We start from the raw sequence: 19,685 nt of genomic DNA on the forward strand, positions 1-19,685 counted from the left end.
AATGAGCAGAACAATTGTGAACCACAAAAGAAGACCTGTTATTCAATATTGGAGTATTGTGTGAAGTTCTGGTCTCCACACAAGAGAAAGGAGGTGGAGGATTTGGAGATAAACTGTAAAAATGTCTTTAGGTATGTAAACTGACTAAACGTTTCTTTAGGTATGTAAAAAGGAAAAGATTATTGAAGATGAATGTAGGTCCCTTACAGTCAGAGACAGGTGAATTTATATTGGGAAACAAGGAAATGGCAGAACAGTTAAACGAGTGCTTTGATGTCTTCACTAGGAAGGCACAAACAATCTCCCGGAAATACTAGGGGACCGAGGAACTAGTGGAGAATGAGGAACTGAAGGGAATCCACAATAGTCAGAAAATGGTGTTAGGTAAACTGTTAGGATTGAAGTCAGATAAATCCCCAGGACCTGATGGTCTACATCCCAGAGTACTCAAGGAGGTGGCCCTAGAAATCGGGGATGCATTGGTGATCATTTTTCAATGTTCTATAGACTCTGGATCAGTTGCTGTGGACTGGAGGACAGCCAATGTAACGCCACTTTTAAAGAAAGGAGAGAGGGAGAGAGAACGGGGAATTATAGACCAGTTAGCCTTACACCACCGGTAGTGGGGAAGATGCTGGAATCGATTTTTAAAGATGTTATAGCAGTGCGTTTGGAAAGCAGTGATGGGATCAGTCAAAGTCAGCAGCGATTTATGAAGTGAAATCATGCTTGACTAATCTTGTAGTGGTCTTACCTTCCACTACCTGCAACCTCCGGCAACCACCTGCAACCTCTGACAACCACCTTCAACTAGCATTGCAACCGGCTTCGACTAAAAAAATTACTATTTTTAAAACGGCAACCTATTTTTAGTCACGGCCGGTTTTGAATTTTTTGAAATAATCGCCGGAACATAGAAGAAGCGGAAACCACTTTCGACCATTAGGGAGACTGACAAAAACCTCCGGGAACCGCACGGAAACCTTGGGTGGGGCACAAAGTCTCCAGAGGTTTCCGTTCAGGTTTCCCAAGTGGGACAGGGGCATTACTTACTTACTTTAATAATTGACTCCAGCATCTTTCCCACCACTGAAGTCAGGCTAACTGGTCTGTAATTCCCCTTTTCCCTCTCGCTCCTTTCTTGAAAAGTGGGATAACATTAGCTATGCTCCAATCCACAGGAACTAATCCTGAATCTATTAAACATTGGAAAATGATCACTAATGCGTCCAATATTTCTAGAGCCACCTCCCTGAGGACCCTGGGATGCAGACCTTCAGGCCCAGGGGATTTATCATCCTTCAGTCCCATTAGCCTACCCAATACTATTTCTCGCCTAATGAAAATTTCTTTCAGTTCCTCTACCCCCTTAGATTCTCTGTCCTCCAGTAAATCTGGGAGATTATTTGTGTCTTCCTTAGTGAATACACAAACAAACGGGCGGTCACGGTGGCACAGGGGTAGAGTTGCTGCCTTACAGCAAAATGCAGCGCCAGAGACCCGGGTTTGATCCTGACTATGGATGCTGTCTGTATGGAGTTTGTATGTTCTCCCCGTGATCTGAGTGGGTTTTCGCCGAGATCTATGGTTCCCTCCAACATTCCAAAGATGTACAGGTTTGTAGGTTAATTGGCTGGCTAAAAATGTAAAATTGTCCAAGTTGGCGATATGCAGAGTACTGCCCTGCGGACTACAAAATTCAGAAGGTTCAGAAGGATCAGAAAACAGATCCGAAGTACCTGTTCAACTCTTCTGCCATTTCCTTGTTACCCCTAATAACTTCACCCGTGTCTGCCTTCAAGGGACCCACATTTGATTTTGCTATTCTTTTTCCCTTAACATATCTAAAGAAGCTTTTACTGTCTTACTTTATATTCCTGGCCAGCTTCCCCTCGTACTTCATCTTTTCAGCCCGTATTGCCCGTTTTGTTTCCTTCTGTTGTCCTATGAAAGTTTCCCAATCCTCTTGCTTCCGGCTACTCTTTGCTGTGTTTATCATCTTTTCTTTTAGTTTTATTATATCCCTAACTTCTCTTGTCAGCCACGGTTGCCTCCTACTCCCCTTAGATTCTTTCTTCCCTTTTGGAATAAAAATTGGTTGCCTTTTCTGCCCACACTTGCGGGTCCACATACTCACATACCTCACTCCCCAGATGCTGGCGTAGCTGGGCAACAACTGTCCTCGGCGTCTGATAAAACTTAACAGTACATTGATTAGATAAGTTTTGTTCTTCATATACATTCCGATCTGCCAGATCAATTGCTTTCTTTACCATTGCTCACGAGTCTTTTGCATGCTGGAAAATTCACCTTCCTTGTGATGTGTGGAGCAACTTCTGAAACTCGTTTCCATGTGTCTAGGGGTATTTTAACGTACTCTGCAGCTCCTTCTTGTCCTGTTACCAGTGCCAAAATATTCACATTCCAATTTTTTACGGAGTCATCTTAGGAGCAGTTATTTTGTCTCCCCTTTCAGTTTCTTTGTAGCCTCCCCTTTGCTCCAGTTACATTCCCTTCTCTTTTGTCTTCACGACAAACATTCCCTGCTGTAATGGCCTGGCTGACTACAGTAAAAGCAAGCATTCGATTTTATAATTTTGCTGACTTTGAAGCGCGCTTTCAGGGAAATATGGGATTGGCTATTATTTCTCCATAGTTCTGGGATATTTTCCAGTGACTTTTTTCTTGCAAAATTCTCAGTGGTTATTTTGACTGTATGTTTTACTGTTTTGTCTTGGTACACTACTTCGATTGGCCCAGGGATAGGGATCTGGCAAACTTGTCCTTTAAATCCAGACAGATTTGCTAATCAGGATTGCGAGAATGCATTAGTCTGAGAGAAGGGTGTTTGTCTTCTCTGCTCCTAATTTCTTTGCCAGTTCCCTCTATGCTCTCTATGCTCTCTATGCTCTCTATGCTCTCTATGCTCTCTCTGATCTCTCTGATCTCTCTGATCTCTTCGTCGACCCCCTCATTCATTTCATCCTCGTGTTGGGCACTCCCTACTCCAGACCCAATCCACTGCAGGCGGAGCATTCGTCTGGTCCCAATATTCTATTCCCTCTCCAGTGTTGCCTTGGGGTGATTGGTTCTAGGGGAGGTGGTTCATCAGGGTAACTTGGGTAATCTGGTTCTGGCGCCCTTGTCCATTCTATCAAACCATGCCTTGCCCTTGGCTGAGGACTCCATAAATGTAGATTAGACTTTGGCACCTCCTTCTCTGTCACATATTCAGTTTTTGTCTTAACTACTGGCTGACCCTCTTGCTTTTTAAGATCTTCCCAGTGATACCTCCCTGCACGAGCCATTTGACTAGAACTGTTTTCCGACCAGTCCATGTTGCTTGTTTTAATTGCTTCGGCCACATTAGTTGGCAGACAGTTTAACAATATTGCGCAGTACTGAAGAGAATTTGCCCCATTCCGAAAATTTACATCTCCTGACTGGTCCATATATAGTTCTGAGAACCTTTCTAAAAACTGATCTGCTCCCTCTCCTTTCTTTGGTCGAACATCCAGAATCCTAGCAATATCTATTGGCTTTTGAAGGGTATTGTCAAGGGCAATTAAATGTGCATCTTCTCTTGCACTATTATTGAGAGATTACATTAGCCAGTGCTTCGTGAGTTGGGTGTCCTAAAGTGGTTAGGAGCCTGGTATGCTCTGTAGGAGTTATGATCGGTTGCATTACAGCCCACAATCTCTCGAGTCCGCGTGATACACATGCATAGTGGTCCGGAGATAATCCACAAAGGAAGCAGGTGATTTCTTTCTGTCAGGTATTTTACTCAGTACTGCCATCATTTCATTAGGTTTCCATGGGGAATATACATCAATGGTTTCGGGATAGTTTGCACCAACTGCACAAGCAGGATCAAAGTCTGGGTTAGGCATCTCCCTCACTGGGAATTGACGATGGGATAGATATTTGTTCTTCCTTCATAATTTTTGCTATGTCTAATGTGTCCCTGAAGATTCTGTTTCACCCTCCAATGTATCCTCATCATTTGGGGGAAGGCGATATTTCTTAAGGGCTTATCTTGTCTCTCTAGGTGGTTGTCGTAGTCTTCTAGGTTTAGGCTCATAAAATGGTTCTGTTGGTCGTACTTAAAGATAAACATGGGAGCTATTTTCCTTGTTTTGCTCCTTGTCCCATGCGCTACTGGACTATCTGCCGGTGGTGGAGTTGTTGGAACTCTGGGCTGATGCTGCTGGCTGGTGAGTAGGTAGTACTACAGAATCAGCAAGGGGTGTGGGTGGTGCTGTAGGCAAAGGAGGAGGTCTGTGATTCACACAAGGTGTACAAGGTGCTGGATGTGAAGGTGGAATATAGGGAGCGCAAGGGGAATAAGGTGGAGGCTGCAAACTTCTTTTAATTCGAATGCTCTCCCAATCTTCTAAATATACTTCATCTTCCCCTTCCAAGCCTAAGCCAACCATCTAGATATCTAGAGGGTTTGTTTCCTTCATCGTCTTTTAGGTGTATATTAAAGATGAGGAGAGTTTGGACAAACCTGGATTGCTTTCCCTGGAACGTCAGAGGCTGAGGGGAGACATGATAGAAGTATGTAACATTACAAGGCATCAATAGGGTTGGTAGTCAGATTCTTCTTCCCAGGATGGAAATGTCAAATATGAATGGGCATTTATGGTATGATGGAGAAAGTTTAAAGAAGATGTGCAAGGCAGGTTCTAATGTACTGAAAGGCGTAGGTGCCTAGAATGCACAGCCAGGAGAGGTGGTGGAAGCAGATAAGATAACAACACTTAAGAAGCATGGGATAGGATCCTGAACAGGTAGGGAATAGAGGGATACGAATTATGCAGGCCGATGGGATTAGTTAGATTGGCATAATGGCCAGCACAGACATGATGGGCTGAAGGACCTGTTTATGCACTGTACTGTTCCATATTGTATGTTCCATCTATGTGAGTGGCTTCGATGATAAAGGCAACTTAGCCATAGGGCAAGATGGAGCATAATGCAGGGCAATGAGACTATTCATTTTGGTATGAAGAGCAGTAAAATAATATTTTTCAAGTGGCTAAAATTAATATTTGCAAGGAAAATCGAGGTGTTTCGGTTAATGTTATTCCTGCAGAGTTATAACTGATATATTTTTGGGGTGCATGATTCAGGGAATTTTGCTGAGGTTATCAGCCATACCTTGTTTTACACAGAGGATGAGTGAAGTACATAGTAAACATGTTGGTATAGTGCAGGGAGTGTGCCGTGCTACATGCTTCATAAATTAAAGACACAAACCCTAAAATGGCAGTATTGTGATAGCACAAATTGAAAGTATTGTGGAATAGCTGTACAGGAGTTTGCTGAGATCATATCTGAAGTACGGTGCACAGCTTTAGTTGTCAGAAATGAGAATGTAATTCATGTTTTAAAACTGATTACAAGAATATTCAGCAAGAGGTGGAGTTGCTTGTAAAGATATCCACCAGATATGTAGCTCCAAGAAGACCAATGCCATAATAAGTATCATGATCTGAAATCTCAAGGTGAGATTTCTAAAAACTTTCACCCTATTTTCAATTGCCTTACCATGCTGGCCATACTCTTAAGCCTCTTAAATGCCATTATAATATCTGCCTCCATCACTACCACTGGCAGTGCATTCCAGGCACTCATCACCCTCTATGTAAAAAAAAAAAACGATTGACCCGCATATTTTCTTTAAACTTTGCCCCACTCGTCTTAAAGTTATGGTGTCTAGTATTTGATATTTCCATCCTGGGGAAAAAAATTAGAATATCTACCCTTTCTAGGTTTAGGTCCCAGCTAAGACCTGTGTGTTACTAACATTCTGAAACATCCAGAGACGCCAGTTCTCTCAGCTTAATGATTTTCATCTTTACCAATATTGTGCTTTTATTTAGATAAAGCAGGAACTCAAAGTTTAATGTCTGTGAAACCTTCTGACCTGAAGACACTTCTTCACCATATCCTCAGTGGAAAGGAATTTTCAGTTGAAGAAAACAGTTAGTATTTTTTTATTATGTTGCCAAAATATATGTATGATTACAAAAAAATGAATGTACTCCTCAGTAGTAATAGTCAATGCTCAGCAAAGTGACCTGTCCAAGTATAGTGCCGTTACATTAGCTCTTTCTGAAACAACATGAATATGGAAAGAGAAAATAAGTTGGAGAGGCACAGGAACATCAGGAAGGGAGAAATTGCCTCATAGATGCAGAATGATGTTCTGCTGGAATGGCATGGACCCAATGCCATATGGCCTCCTGCATCGTAATATATGATTAAATAGTGCGCATTACGCGTGCGTGGTGACGTAGGCAGTGACGCGTGGTCGCGCGAAACACCCCAGGATTTTGTGATGTACAAAATCTTTGTGTGCCATCTGCATGATGCACAAATTACGCCTAAGTGGGACAGGTCAAGGAGATATCTGGGCTGTCCTCGAAAGTTGTGACATCCTGCTGTGCAAATGTACAGGGTGCCAGACAGTACTGAGATCCTCAAAATATGAAGACATTTGATTCCTCCTTTGTGGAAAGTTTAATTAAACCACAAGGAAACCATTTGTGCATTTCATATTTTTTTCCATTAGGAGATGGCTTACTTTGTTATTTTTCATCTCCTTACAAGAACTGAGCAATCAAATGTCTTCTTATGTTCCCATTCCACATTTACTCCCCTGTAACATTCTCCCTGAAAATCAATCCAATCTCCTGGTTCTCCTGACACCCACCCGCTCAATGGACAATCTACAATATCCAATTAACCTAACAGCCCACGTTTGGGATGAGAAAAAAAACTGAGTATCCCCAGGAAGCCATGTAGTCACAGGGGTTGGTCAGTTTTGTCCTTATCCATAACAATGAAAAGCATATCTATGTTCTGATCACAGCCATCGAAATGTTTTTCAGCTGGCATGATTTCCATTTGCTCTGGTTGATTTCCAAAAACTGAATCTGGTCTACCCCACCTCTTGAACTTCTAAATGTGCTGATTTGAACCAGTTGCAATATTTCTGGATCTTGGTCTAAGCCTCATTCAGAGCAATTACATTCCTACCCCTGAATTTCCATCCACCCACTGCGCAGAATGTATTTTACAGTAATTAATTAACCTACCAGTCAACATCCCTTTGAGTAAAGAGAGGAAACAGGAGCAGCAGGGGGAAATGCACATGATCAGAGAAAGAACATGCAAACTCCACACATACAGCACAGTCAGGATTGAACATGGACCACTGGAACTGTGAGGCAGCATCACTACTTGACTGCATATAAACACTGTTGTTTCCAGGGAAGCAGTGAATGCCATAAAATGAGCTACAACCTTCTTGTTGCCTATCCACAGTTGATCAATCTACAAGGACAATGATTTCTATCCATGATGTGGATCACACTGGAGCAACAAAAAGTGAGAGAGCTGGAATTAGTAAACTGAAGGTCGAGATGATGCAGGTGAGTAGACTTTATGACTGATATGTGTGTAAATATTTAGAATCGCTATTGAAGAATGCAGCATTGCCCAGTGTGAAAAAGACCAAGCTCAGTTACTCAGTTGTAGTCAAGGTGCACTGCAACATTCTTTAGCACCTTGAAACTAAGAGCCAACATTTAGCCTTGCTGAGAGACTTGCGATCGTGCGATCACATAATGATTCATCATATAACAGCCATGAATTTGGTACATATTTATCGTTGGTACATTCCTCTAAACAAGTATTGAGCTGGACCATTCAGCTAATTATTTTTAGTGGCATTATGTCTTATTTATTGACAAGCAAGCAGTCTGGTACTACAAATCTATCTTTATACTCTGATCTTGGATGTGTGTGCATATATATATATATATATATATATATATATATATAAAATCATACTGCTCAAAAAACCAACACCCTGACGGTAAAATATAGTCCTGTAGAGATATAAGTAAAAAATTCGGCTTACCTGATAGCTTTATTTCAAGTTATTTGAAAATAACAAATGAAAATAGGAGATAGGGACATCACAATGGCTCTGCTCCGCTGTTTTCCAGGTGCTGTGAATGACTTCACCCACCCCCCCTGGTTTTTTGCTGTGTTCCACATACTGCGAATGACGTCACCCCCCGACCCCCCCCCCCCCCTTCCGGTTTTTTTTGCTGTGATCCACGCACTGCGAGTGACGTTACCTCCAGACTCCCGTGAGCCTCCCGGCTCATCTTTTCAGAACATTCGCAATGGTCATTCTCACTTAATGAACCAAATGTGAACAAAGCTTCATGCTGACTTCCACATCTTTAAAGATAAGAGTCTGATTGAACTTCGTTTTTTTTTTTGCTCTAAATTCGAAAATTTTAATACATTAACATTGCTTTAAGGACTTCCAAGTTTAGAGATTGTTCCCTGGTTCTAGACATCCCAGAATAGAAAAACATCAACTCTACAAATGTCCTGTCAATCCTCTTCAGATAAAGAAAGATAAAGAATGCTTTGAAAGCTCAACAGAGCAGAATTAACATCTCTCCTGTTTAAGAAGATTCAGGTTAAGAAGATTCAGATTCAGGTTTACTATTGTCACGTGTACTGAGGTACAGTGAAAAGCTTTGTTTTGCATGCTATCTAAACAGATCAGAATACCGTACTTACTGTAGATACAATCTATTGAAATTCAAGTACTATAGATAGAGCAAATGGGAAGGTACAGAATGCAGTATATAGTTTATAGCATTGTAGCAGTTTCTCGGACAAAGTTCAATGTCCTCGATGGGATAAAGGTGAATCAAACAATAGCCTAGCTTAAGGAAGGACTGTTCAGAAGCCTAATAATTGAGGGGAAGAGTCCTGAGTCTAGTGTGCATGCCTTCAAACTTCTGTACCTTCTGCTGGATGGAAGTGGGCGAAGGAATGTGACAAGTCTTTGATTATGTTGGCTGTTTTTCCAAGGCAACATGAGGCGTAGATGTAGTCAATCAGCCAACATGGTCTATGTGATGGACTGGGCTACATTTACAACTCTCTCAATTTGTTGCGGTTTTGGGCCGAGCTGTTTCCAAACCAGGCTGTGATGCAATCCGACTGTTTGCTTTCCATGGTGCATCAGTAGAAGTTTGTAGAAGTCATTCCCTCAGTCTCCTCAGGAAGTAGAGGCATTGATGTGCCTTCTTGGCTGGAGCATCAATGTGGTTGGTCCACGACAGATCATGATAATATTAATGCCAAGTAAGTTGAAGCTCTCTACCATTTCCACATCTGCACCATTGATGCTAATGGGAAATGTACTCTACTGTGATTCCAGGAATAGCTGATTTCTAGCTCATGGAGTTTGGAGATGAGGTTAGACAGCATTATGCTGTTGAAGGCAGAGCTGCAGTCGACAAGAGTCAAGTGTGTTTTATTGTCATACTAGACAAAGTGGGACCCGTTGCCCCCCCCCGATCGGCACTCCCCACTCCCTGCCTGTGGCCAATCACCACGATCGTGGGGCAGCAACCTTGTTACCATTGGCAACTTCCCATTGTGATGTCATTGTGGCAGTCAGCAGCTTGAGAGCCCATTGTGATTGGTGCAGTGTGAGTGACATTGTGACATAATCACTGTGAGAAGGCTGGAAGCTGTCTGTGACAAAGCAGTTTTGGCTTTTTTTTTAAACTTTAATCATGAATAACTTTTGAAATATAGCACAGAATGTTAAGTGAACCTGATACTCACCACTCCCTAGGTGGAGGGGGGGGGGGGGGGGGCGGGGGGGGGGCGGTAGAGAGGGAGGGGGTAGTGAGGGAGAGGGGTAGAGATGGAGGGGGGAAGGTAGAGAGGGAGGGGGGGTAGAGAGGGTGAGGCGGCGGAGGGGGAGGGGGGAGGGGGTAGAGAGGTGGGGTAGAGGGGGAGGGGGTAGAGAGGGAGGGGGAGGTGGCGAGGGGCATAGAGAGAGGGGGTAGAGACCTTACCCCATCTCCCTCCTTTCCCTCATTCTCCTCCCCTCCCTCCCATTCCCTGCCCCAGAACCTACTCAGATCACGGCTGGATAGCTTGAGAGTCCATTATGATTGGTGCTCTATGAGAGGCAGCCAGCTTGATAGCCCATTGTTACCGTTGGCAACGGTCATTGTTTGAGCGCCCATTGTGATTGGTGCACTGTGAGAGACATTGTGACATCACTGGACACTCTGAGAAAGCGGTTTTGGCTTTTTTTGAAACTTTAAATCATGAATAACTTTGGAAATATAGGTCGGAATGCGACAGGAAGATGTTTATCGCTTTGACGGGGAAAATGTGAGTAGAGTATATGAAAATGGGAAGGCTGTGGCATAGCGTTTGAAAGAAGATAGGAATAAGCAGAGCAGAGTGACATTGCCGGCACAAAGAGTTTCAGTTATATACTAGACTAAGTGGGACCCATTGAGTCCCAGCATCACACAGGAGGGCTGGTCATCCAACGCAATATTCCACCTCTCCACCAATTCTAATATTGGTGGCCAGTTGGGGGGGGGGGGGGGGGCTTTCTGGAGCGCTAGTATGGGTGTTATGGGCTGAAGGGACTGGTTTCCAGAGGGCTAGTATGCACAGCTGTAAGTGGTAGCGTTTTATCTAAAATCAATATACAGTGCAAACAGGAAGTAAGTGCATTTACAGTAGTGCCTTTTAACTTCAAGCCAAAGCACCCAAGCCACCATTTGCAGTAAGTAATGCATTTCAACTTCATGCCAATGCACCCACGCCACCATTTGCAGTAAGTAGTGGCTTACAACTTCAAGCCACACCCAAGCCATCATTTGCAGTTAGTACCTTTCAACTTCAGCTCCCAAGCCACCATTTGCAGTAAGTAGTGCCTTTCAACTTCATGCCACCATTTGCAGTAAGTAATGCCTTTCAACTTCATGCTACCATTAGCAGTAAATAGTGCCTTTCAACTTCAAGCCAATGCACCCAAGCCACCATTTGCAGTAAGTAGTGCCTGTCAACCTCATGCCACCATTTGCAGTAATAGTGCCTTTTCTACTTCAAGCCAAAGCTCCCAAGCCACCATTTGCAGTAAGTAGTGCCTTTCAACTTCAAACCAAAGCTCCCAAGCCACCATTTGCAGTAAGTAGTGCCTTTCAACTTCAAGCCACAATTTGCAGTAAGTAGTGCCTTTGAATTTCAAGCCAATGCACTCACGCCCCCATTTGCAGTAAGTAAGTAAACTTCAAGCCAAAGCTCCCAAGCCACAATTTGCAGTAAGTGGTGTCTTTCAACTTCAAGCCGCACCCAAGCCCCACCCAAGCCATCATTTGCAGTAAGTGGTGTCTTTCAACTTCAAGCCACAACCAAGCCATCATTTGCAGTAAGTAGTGTCTTTCAACTTCAAGCCAAAGCAACCAAGCCACCATTCGCAGTAATAGGTTACACAAAAAAGCTGGAGAAACTCAGCGGGTGCAGCAGCATCTATGGAGCGAAGGAAATAGGCAACGTTTCAGGCCGAAACCCTTCTATTCTCCAGCATCTGCAGTTCCCTCTTAAACATTCGCAGTAATAGTGCCTTTCAACTTCAAGCCAAATCTCCCAAGCCTCCATTTGCAGTAAGTAGTGCCGTTCAACTTCAAGCCACCATTTGTAGTAAGTAGTGTCTTTCAACTTCAGGCCAATGCACGCACGCCCCCCATTTGCAGTAAGTAGTGCCTTTCAACTTCAAGCCACACCCAAGCCATCATTTGCAGGAAGTAGTGCCTTTCAACTTCAAGTCAAAGCAACCAATCCGCCATTTGCAGTAATGTAGTGCCTTTCAACTTCAAGCCACACCCAAGCCACCACTTGCAGTAAGTAGTGCCTTTCAACTTCATGCCCCCATTTGCAGTAAGTGGTATCTTTCAACTTCAAGCCACACCCAAGCCACCATTTGCAGTAAGTAGTGCCTTTCAACTTCAAGCCAAAACAACCAAGCCACCATTTGCTGTAATAGTGCCTTTCAACTTCAAGCCAAAGCTCCCAAGCCACCATTTGCAGTAAGTAGTGCCTTCCAACTTCATGCCACCATTTGCAGTACATAGTGCCTTTCAATTTCAAGGCACACCCAAGCCAAGCTAATCAGGGGGGGGTGGGGGTTCTGGAGCGCTAGTATGAACTATTTTAGAACCAATAGACATTTTTTTCAATGCTTTAGAAGCAATAGATATTTTTTGCCAAGCTTTAGAACCAAGAGACATTTTTTCAAGCTTTAGAACCAATAGACATTTTTTTGCAAGCTTTAGAACCAATAGAGACATTTTTTGCAAGCTTTAGAACCAATAGACATATTTTTGCCAGCTTTAGAACCAATAGAGACACTTTTTGCAAGCTTTAGAACCAATAGACATTTTTTGCAAGCTTTAGAACCAATAGACACGTTTTGCAAGCTTTAGAACCAATGGACATTTTTTTGCAAGCTTTAGAACCAATAGACATTTTTTGCAAGCTTTAGAACCAATAGACATTTTTCAAGCTTTAGAACCAATAGACATTTTTTTTGCAAGCTTTAGAACCAATAGACATTTTTTTGCAAGCTTTAGAACCAATAGACACTTTTTTGCAAGCTTTGGAACCAATAGAGACACTTTTTGCAAGCTTTAGAACCAATAGACATTTTTTTGCAAGCTTTAGAACCAATAGACACATTCTGCAAACATTTTAGAACCACTAAGGGCACTTACATTTGAGTAGACATGTGTTCAGTGTTATTCACAGCTCAGAGAAACATGACCCTCTGCCTTCCTCCATCTTGAAGCGTGAGTGAGGCACACCACTTCCTGGTTTTATAGTCTCTCCCCCCTGCCGCCAGCGGGGGCAGCAGAGAGAATGGGGAATTTTGTAAAAGCATTAATATTTCTGTCATTTTTAATCGATGGGAAAAATCCTCGGCACACATGCGGCAGAGGGGGCTCTGAGCAAGGTGGCCAAAAATGACTGTCGTAGGTGGCGGCGTTCTCTCGGAAATCGCAGCACAGATGGCCAAAACCGGTCAAGAACAGACTTTTACTAATATAGATAGATAGATAGATAGATAGATAGATAGATAGATAGATAGATAGATAGATAGGTAGATAGGAAGGTAGATAGATAGGTAGAAGATACTTGACCAAGTGCAGACGCCCCTGCCTCCTTCAGTACTGGGCATTAAAAACAATTCCAATTGCACTTACCCTGCCTGCTGCAGCAGTTCTAATTGCAATTGCAATACCAATTCCCCCCCCCCCCCCCCCCCGTTGAAATATCCCAAAGTTCTGAGTGAAAAGTTCAGAGTGTTCCTGTATTGCATTGAAATGTGTTGGAAGCTGGCTGGAAGGAATTTAACAGTAAAAAATCTTGTTAAAGTTGGCATTTTTTAAGCTTTAATCGTCAATAACTCCTGCTGCGGTTACCGTTGGCAATGTCCCATTGTGATGTAATTGTGGCACTCGGCAACTTGAGAGCCTATTGTGATTGGTGCACTGAGGAAAAAGGCAGTCTGTGAGAAGCATTTTTGGGCTTTTTTAAAAAGCTTTAATCGTGAATAACTTGTGAAATATAGGATGACATCTTAAGTGAACCCGGATGGATGGATACCGGAACACAGTCAGTCAATGAGAAGTGTCGTCTATAGACAACAGCCTGATGTATGCCTTTTACTGTCCAAATGGTCCAGTGCACAGTGAACAGCCTGTGAGATTGCATCCTCCATTGACATATTATGGTGGTAGGCAAACTGTAATGGGTCGAGGTTCTTGTTGAGGTTGGCTGTGATATGCGCCATAACCAACCTCTCAAAGCACTTCATCACCACGGACGTTAGTGCCACTGGTCGACAGTCGTTGAGGCATGTCATCTTTGGCACTGGTATTATTGATGCCCTCAAAGCAGGTGGGAACCTCAGACCTCAATAATGAGAGGTTGAAAATCTTAGCAAAAAATCTAGCCAGTTGGTCTGCACAACACGACCAGGTATACCAACAGGACCAGGTGCCTTCTGAGGGTTCACCCCTCTAAAGGATCTTCTGACGTCGGCCTCTGTGACTGTAATACCATCAAGGCATATGGCGGCTTGAGTAGGCACATCAATGTTCTCCCTATCAAAGTATGGATAGGACGCATTAAGCTCGTCAGAGAGGGATGCTGTCGCCTGAGCTGCCCTCTGATTTCGCTTTGTAAGAAATGATGGCATTCAAGCCCTGCAACAGTTGCCGAGCATCCCATAAATAGGAGTCTAGCTTAGGAACACCTTGTTATCTAGGTGTTCCAGAAATTAATTTAGGGCCAGGCAGATGGTTACACGTTGCAATAGTAAGCAAACTACAATGGATCAAGGGTGACTAGATGGCTGGAGTTAATGTGTGCCATCACAAGTCTCTCAAAGTACTTAATGATGTTGTATGTCAGAGCCACTGGACGGTAGTCATTAACGCACAATACCTTATCTTTGTTCGGCACCGAGATGATAGTATTCTTTTGGGGGCAGATGGGGACATCAGAAAGGAGTTGTGAGAGGTTAAGGATGTCTGCAAATATCTCTGCGAGCTGATCCGCACAGGTCCTGGGGACGCAGCCAGGGACTCCATCTAGATCAGTTCTGTGGATTAGGTGTACAGAACCAATCAGGGTACAGAACAGTTTCAAGAGAAGAGCTAAAGCACTTTAGTGCAATAATTAGAAGTATTTTCAGCAAAGAATGGGTGGTGACTCTTTGTCATTCTTACCTCAAAGACTGTGTCATGGATTGCACTCGAAATTGATAGATTTCATGATATTAAGGGATTTAATGGATATTGGGAAAGAGCAAGAAAATGGCACATGAGTAAGAAAACAATCAAGATCTCCGATTTCTTGAATTCTTAACTGTCCGAAGAGACAAGATACATTTATTTGTCACATGTGCCAGATGGCACAATGAAATGTAATCACCATACAGCCATACAGTAAAAATAAAGAACACAACATAGAGTTGATAGAATTCAACATAAAACATCCCCACACAGCAGAATCAAAGTTTCCCACTGTGAGGGAAGGCACCAAAATCAGTCCTCTTCCTCTAATGTCCACCAATGTTCACCCGTGGTCGGGGCCTCCCCGAGCCCTCCGCAGTCGCCGCTACGTGCGGCCTGATGTTCAGGCCCGCTCGCCGGGGTGATGTAAGTCCGACGCCGGGGCTGGGGGACCTCCTCAGTCGGCCACCACCTACCGGAGTCCGCGGCTCCCAAAGTCCGCTGGGCGGAGATACAACGCTGGCGACCCTCGGCAAAGGGCCCCAGGACTCCACGATGATGATGAAGCTCTCCCAAACCGCAGCGCCACGATGTTGGAGCAGCGGCCCAACGCTCCGGAGCTCCAAACGGCGATCCAGGTAGGCATCGCCCGCTCTGCCGTGAATCCAGCGCTGCGCCGCCGCTGTTGAAGCTCTGGTCCGGTTCCTGGTCCCTGGCAGGATAGGCCGCTCCGATCCAGGTGGTAGGCCGCGAGGAGGGGGGCGAGGACGTGACTCGGAGAAATAGTCGTGTCCACGCCAGGAAGCAACTGGGAAACAGTTTCCCCCTTACCCTGCCCCCCTCCCCCACATATAAAAGTCAAAAGATACACGTCAGATCAGAAAGTTATAGTATCGCAGTGATCAAAGGAGGGAAAGAAGACATAAAATGCATATCGTTAACATGATAGTGAATGGTATAGTGTTGTTAGCAGTTGAATTCTGGCGTCAATTATTCTGTTATTTGATTAATGTATCCAGTAAAATGCTTAGCTTTAAAACTATTTACAGTTTGTGACTGATATATCCAATTTGTTTCCTCTATATTTATAGATGGATAAGCGTAAATTTTCTGCTGGTCTAATCAATACTGAGGTGACATATTTGTAGCTGGAGTTATAAGCCTTGACTATTTTTCCTTCCTTTTACTTTTCCTAATACCTAATTACATTTTCACAGAGCATTAAATCCTGTGCATAATTTTGAAGTTTCAGCTTAACCATCAGCTTAATGTTTTCATTTACAATAACTGCAAGACAAATGCAATAGTGTACTCTACAGTCATGTAATTGTTGCTGCATGCTTCAATTAAATTTTTTGGACAATTGCATATGTTCCGGAATAACATATTTAATTTTAAACCTTTGTTTTAAAAATTCTAAATTTCTCAATAAATAGCTTTATATAAACTGATTTGCAAAATCAAATTAATTACTTTCATAACCTCCACAATCTTCTCTCTCCATCTAATACTCTTGTACTAGGGTGGAAAGCTGGTAGTTATTTTGCATCCCTTCACAGCAGCACAGTTAAAGCATGATCTTCATTAGTCTGAGGAATAAAACCAGTACCCCCCCCCCCCCCCCCCCCCCCCCGCTCCATTTCCTTAAGATATGTAGGTTGATCGCTGCTCTTCAAGAACAGTCACGAATATTGATTTAACTGTTGAGTCAATAGCATAGAGAATAAGGTAGTACATAGACAGTGCAAGCACAGAACAGGCTAATATCCATACCAAAAACGATGCCAGGTTAAACGCATATCCTCTGACTGCATTTGATATGGATATGATCCATATCCCTCCATTCCTTGCATATCCGTGTGCCTGTCTAAAAGCCTCTTAAATGCCACTATCGTATCCGTCTCCAACACCACTCCTAGCAGCACGTTCCACTCTTGTGTAAAATATGTTTTTCAATTTTTGCCACGCACTTTAAAACTAGTCTTTAGAGCCTGGAGAAGGAGGAGGATCTGACTGTCTACCCTATCTATCCCTCTCTGATTTTATATACTTTTTATCAGGTCTCCCCACAGCCTCTGATGCTCCAGAGAAAACAATCCAAGTTTGTCCAACATCTCCTTATAGCTAATACCCTCTATCCAGGCACCATTCTGATAAACCCCTCACACCCTCTCCTTTTTATAATGAGGCGACCAGAACTGCACACAATACTCCAAATGCAACCTAACCAAAGTCGAATAAAGCTGCAACATGATGTCCTGCCACACTATCTACTTAGATTGCTACTTTGAGGGAGCTATGAACTTGGACCCCAAGATCTCCCTGTACATCAATGCTATTAAGGGTCTTGCCATTAACCGTGCACTTATTAAACTATAAACAATAAACAAAGTAATGTTTTGTATTTTAATCATTTATTTTGTTAATATTGTCTCAATGGTCATGTGTTATTATTTGAAACAATATTGTGGGTCAACTTCAATCCAAAAATAGAGCATATAATCAATCTAGACTAACACGCAGTGCAAGATTGAATGAGATGCTGTTTTTCAGGTCCAATATTAACCTGAGTTTCAGTATGTATAATTCAGTGTATCAATTGAAGAATATATCCTGGCCAACAGTTACCTTCGAAACATAACATTAACATTTTATCTGATCACATCTCATTACACTTTATTGAAACCTCCTTTGGCGAAATTGGCTACCTTATCACTGTATTGGTAACTTAAACAGGCTTCATTAGTTGTAGATCTTTTGAATCATGCTGAATATTTTTTTTTAAAAGGTGCTATATGAAATAAAGGTTTTTCATTTAATGTTTTTGTTAAGAACCTAAATAAATTCTGCCATGAAAACTCTCTTTCAGAGCTTGATTCATTTTTTGGGGAGGAAAAAAAACATCTATAAATTGAAAGAAATGCAATAAATGTTGGAAATATCCAGCAGTTCAAATATACTAGATTGACCTTTCCGATCTAAATTACCTAAATGTAAAATTGATATGAATTCATATCACACTTTTTTATAACACACTTTTACAACATTGCATGATCTGAAGGGTTCACATCCGATGGAATGACAGATCATCAATGTACAAGATTAACCCTTTTCCCCTTTCCATTGAAATGTGATTTTTTTGCAGCATATTCTGTTTTTATTTGAGGTTTTCAGGACCAATAGCATTTTGCTTCTGGAAAACTGCTGAAAATGTGAATCAAAATGGAAAGTAGGAAATATGCAGAAATTAATGTTCAATATTTAAGAATAAAATAGGTTAATATTATAGTTAAATATTGAACATTAATTATAAAATTTTATACATTAGTATGTGGAATTTTACCTCAGAAATTCATTTTTAATTTTTAAGATTTCTGTTGAGTAACAAATTTTAACCATGGATATTAATACTGCTTCCTGCATGATGTTTAAAAATTAATGATAACTTTTATCATGTAATTTCATTTTCAACATTTAGATCACTAACTTCCAACTTGTTTGACATCTAAAAATCTACAGAATCAAATTGCTTACTGTATGCATTTTCATCTAACTGATGTTATTTCTTACCCTTATAGACGGGAACTTTCAAGCTGAACGATTCTGATGAACTACATGAGGTATTGATTTCTGTTACCAAAGTTGCATATTAATATACGTTGGTATTTTATTATCAGAATTGCATCATCCTGATTTATGTCAAAAATAATTGCACATTAACTGCATTGTGCCTTGTCCTGAGTCTGATTTGCGATGGTCTCAAGAAAAAGAGAGGCCTAGTGGAAGAGTAACATTGGGTGAAAATTCACTCAAATAAGGAAACAAACATCAGTCTGTTTGTGTGAGAGTTCCTGGACAAAATTAGTTCAGAGAATCTCAATTCCAGTGATCTTATTTCAATGTGACCAACTTAATTTAATAATTTAATGGCTGTTATTCCAAGTTCAGATAAAATTGTTGCAACTTAGACTTTGTCTTTATTCAGTCAAGTTTGTTTGCCCTAAACACAAATATCTCTGTGACCCTTTGAAGAACCAGGTAATGTCTTCGATTTGAACCTTTGAATATTTAAATCTTGATCATTTATGTTAATCTATTTTAATTGTTCTAAAAAATACATAGAGGAGTATCTTATGTTTTCTTAAGCCAGATGCAATTAACCAGTGTATCAGTTGGATTGTCATAATGACCCCATTCCTCAGTAGTAGCCCTAAGAATCTGGATGTTAGCTATTCTCTTCAATCTCGTGTTTCACAAGAGTAATTGTTCCAAAATGTGAAGCAGAACGATAGCTCATACTTTTTTACTGGGACTTTTCTGGGGCTGAGGCTTTATTAGGCGCAGGTGAGGAAAGATTTGGAATATTGTGTGCAGTTTGTAAATGACCCAGTCATTCTCACAACATGGTACAACATAGTTTTATTAAAGATCACTTACAGTACACTTCAGCATGTTGTTATAGCCATGTAGCGACGATTAGACCAGCAGCACAAGCTGCGTTAAGTTAATATAAACCGTGTAGTGGGCAGAGCTTCTAATAATAAAGCACTTCAATTGGTTAGAGTGGAGTAACCAATCTACATCTTTCCTTGTAGAAATAAAATGAAACGCCTGAATGCGGGTGGCTTATAAGCATAAACACACTAATACCTGATGGCTAAGTAATACAGTACCCGAAACGCTATTAACGCCGACAGGGACGTATAGATGGTTTACACAAAATCCCAATACCTAAGGTATAGATCCGCATCTACTCCCTTCACCGGGAAAGTAACCAGGGACCCATGCAGGGACGGCGCCGGAGACCCGTGGGGTAGAGACGGCGAAGCCGGTGAGCGGGGCGCCGAATGCTGTTGTGAGGCCGCAGGGGGCACAGTCAGTGGCTGCTCTGCAGCAGCAGAGTGCGAGGGAGGAGACAGTCTGACAGAACGGACTCGTTCTGCTAGTCCTTTGGACTGTGGAAATCAGATGCGTGGCTGTAGGACGTGGTTCCTTCACAGGAAAGAGATGTTGATGGTTGCGCCTGTA

At 42.2% G+C, this 19,685-nt stretch overlaps 1 protein-coding gene across 5 annotated transcripts in view; it reads left to right on the plus strand.

Moving 5' to 3' along the window:
- Nucleotides 1-19,685, plus strand: part of phka1a (phosphorylase kinase, alpha 1a (muscle)) — a 129,648-nt gene that overhangs the window by 94,187 nt on the left and 15,776 nt on the right. For 4 of the 5 annotated variants that reach the window (XM_055643867.1, XM_055643863.1, XM_055643866.1 and 1 more), the window contains 4 exons: nucleotides 5,892-5,993; nucleotides 7,339-7,445; nucleotides 15,749-15,790; nucleotides 18,236-18,277. In XM_055643867.1, the coding sequence (XP_055499842.1) occupies nucleotides 5,892-5,993; nucleotides 7,339-7,445; nucleotides 15,749-15,790; nucleotides 18,236-18,277 (293 nt within the window). The remainder of the gene's footprint in view (nucleotides 1-5,891; nucleotides 5,994-7,338; nucleotides 7,446-15,748; nucleotides 15,791-18,235; nucleotides 18,278-19,685) is intronic. The other variant, XM_055643864.1, reaches the window with a different exon arrangement.

This window comes from Leucoraja erinacea, chromosome 12 (genome assembly GCF_028641065.1).
Source record: "Leucoraja erinacea ecotype New England chromosome 12, Leri_hhj_1, whole genome shotgun sequence".
In the NCBI taxonomy this organism is placed as follows: domain Eukaryota; kingdom Metazoa; phylum Chordata; class Chondrichthyes; order Rajiformes; family Rajidae; genus Leucoraja; species Leucoraja erinaceus.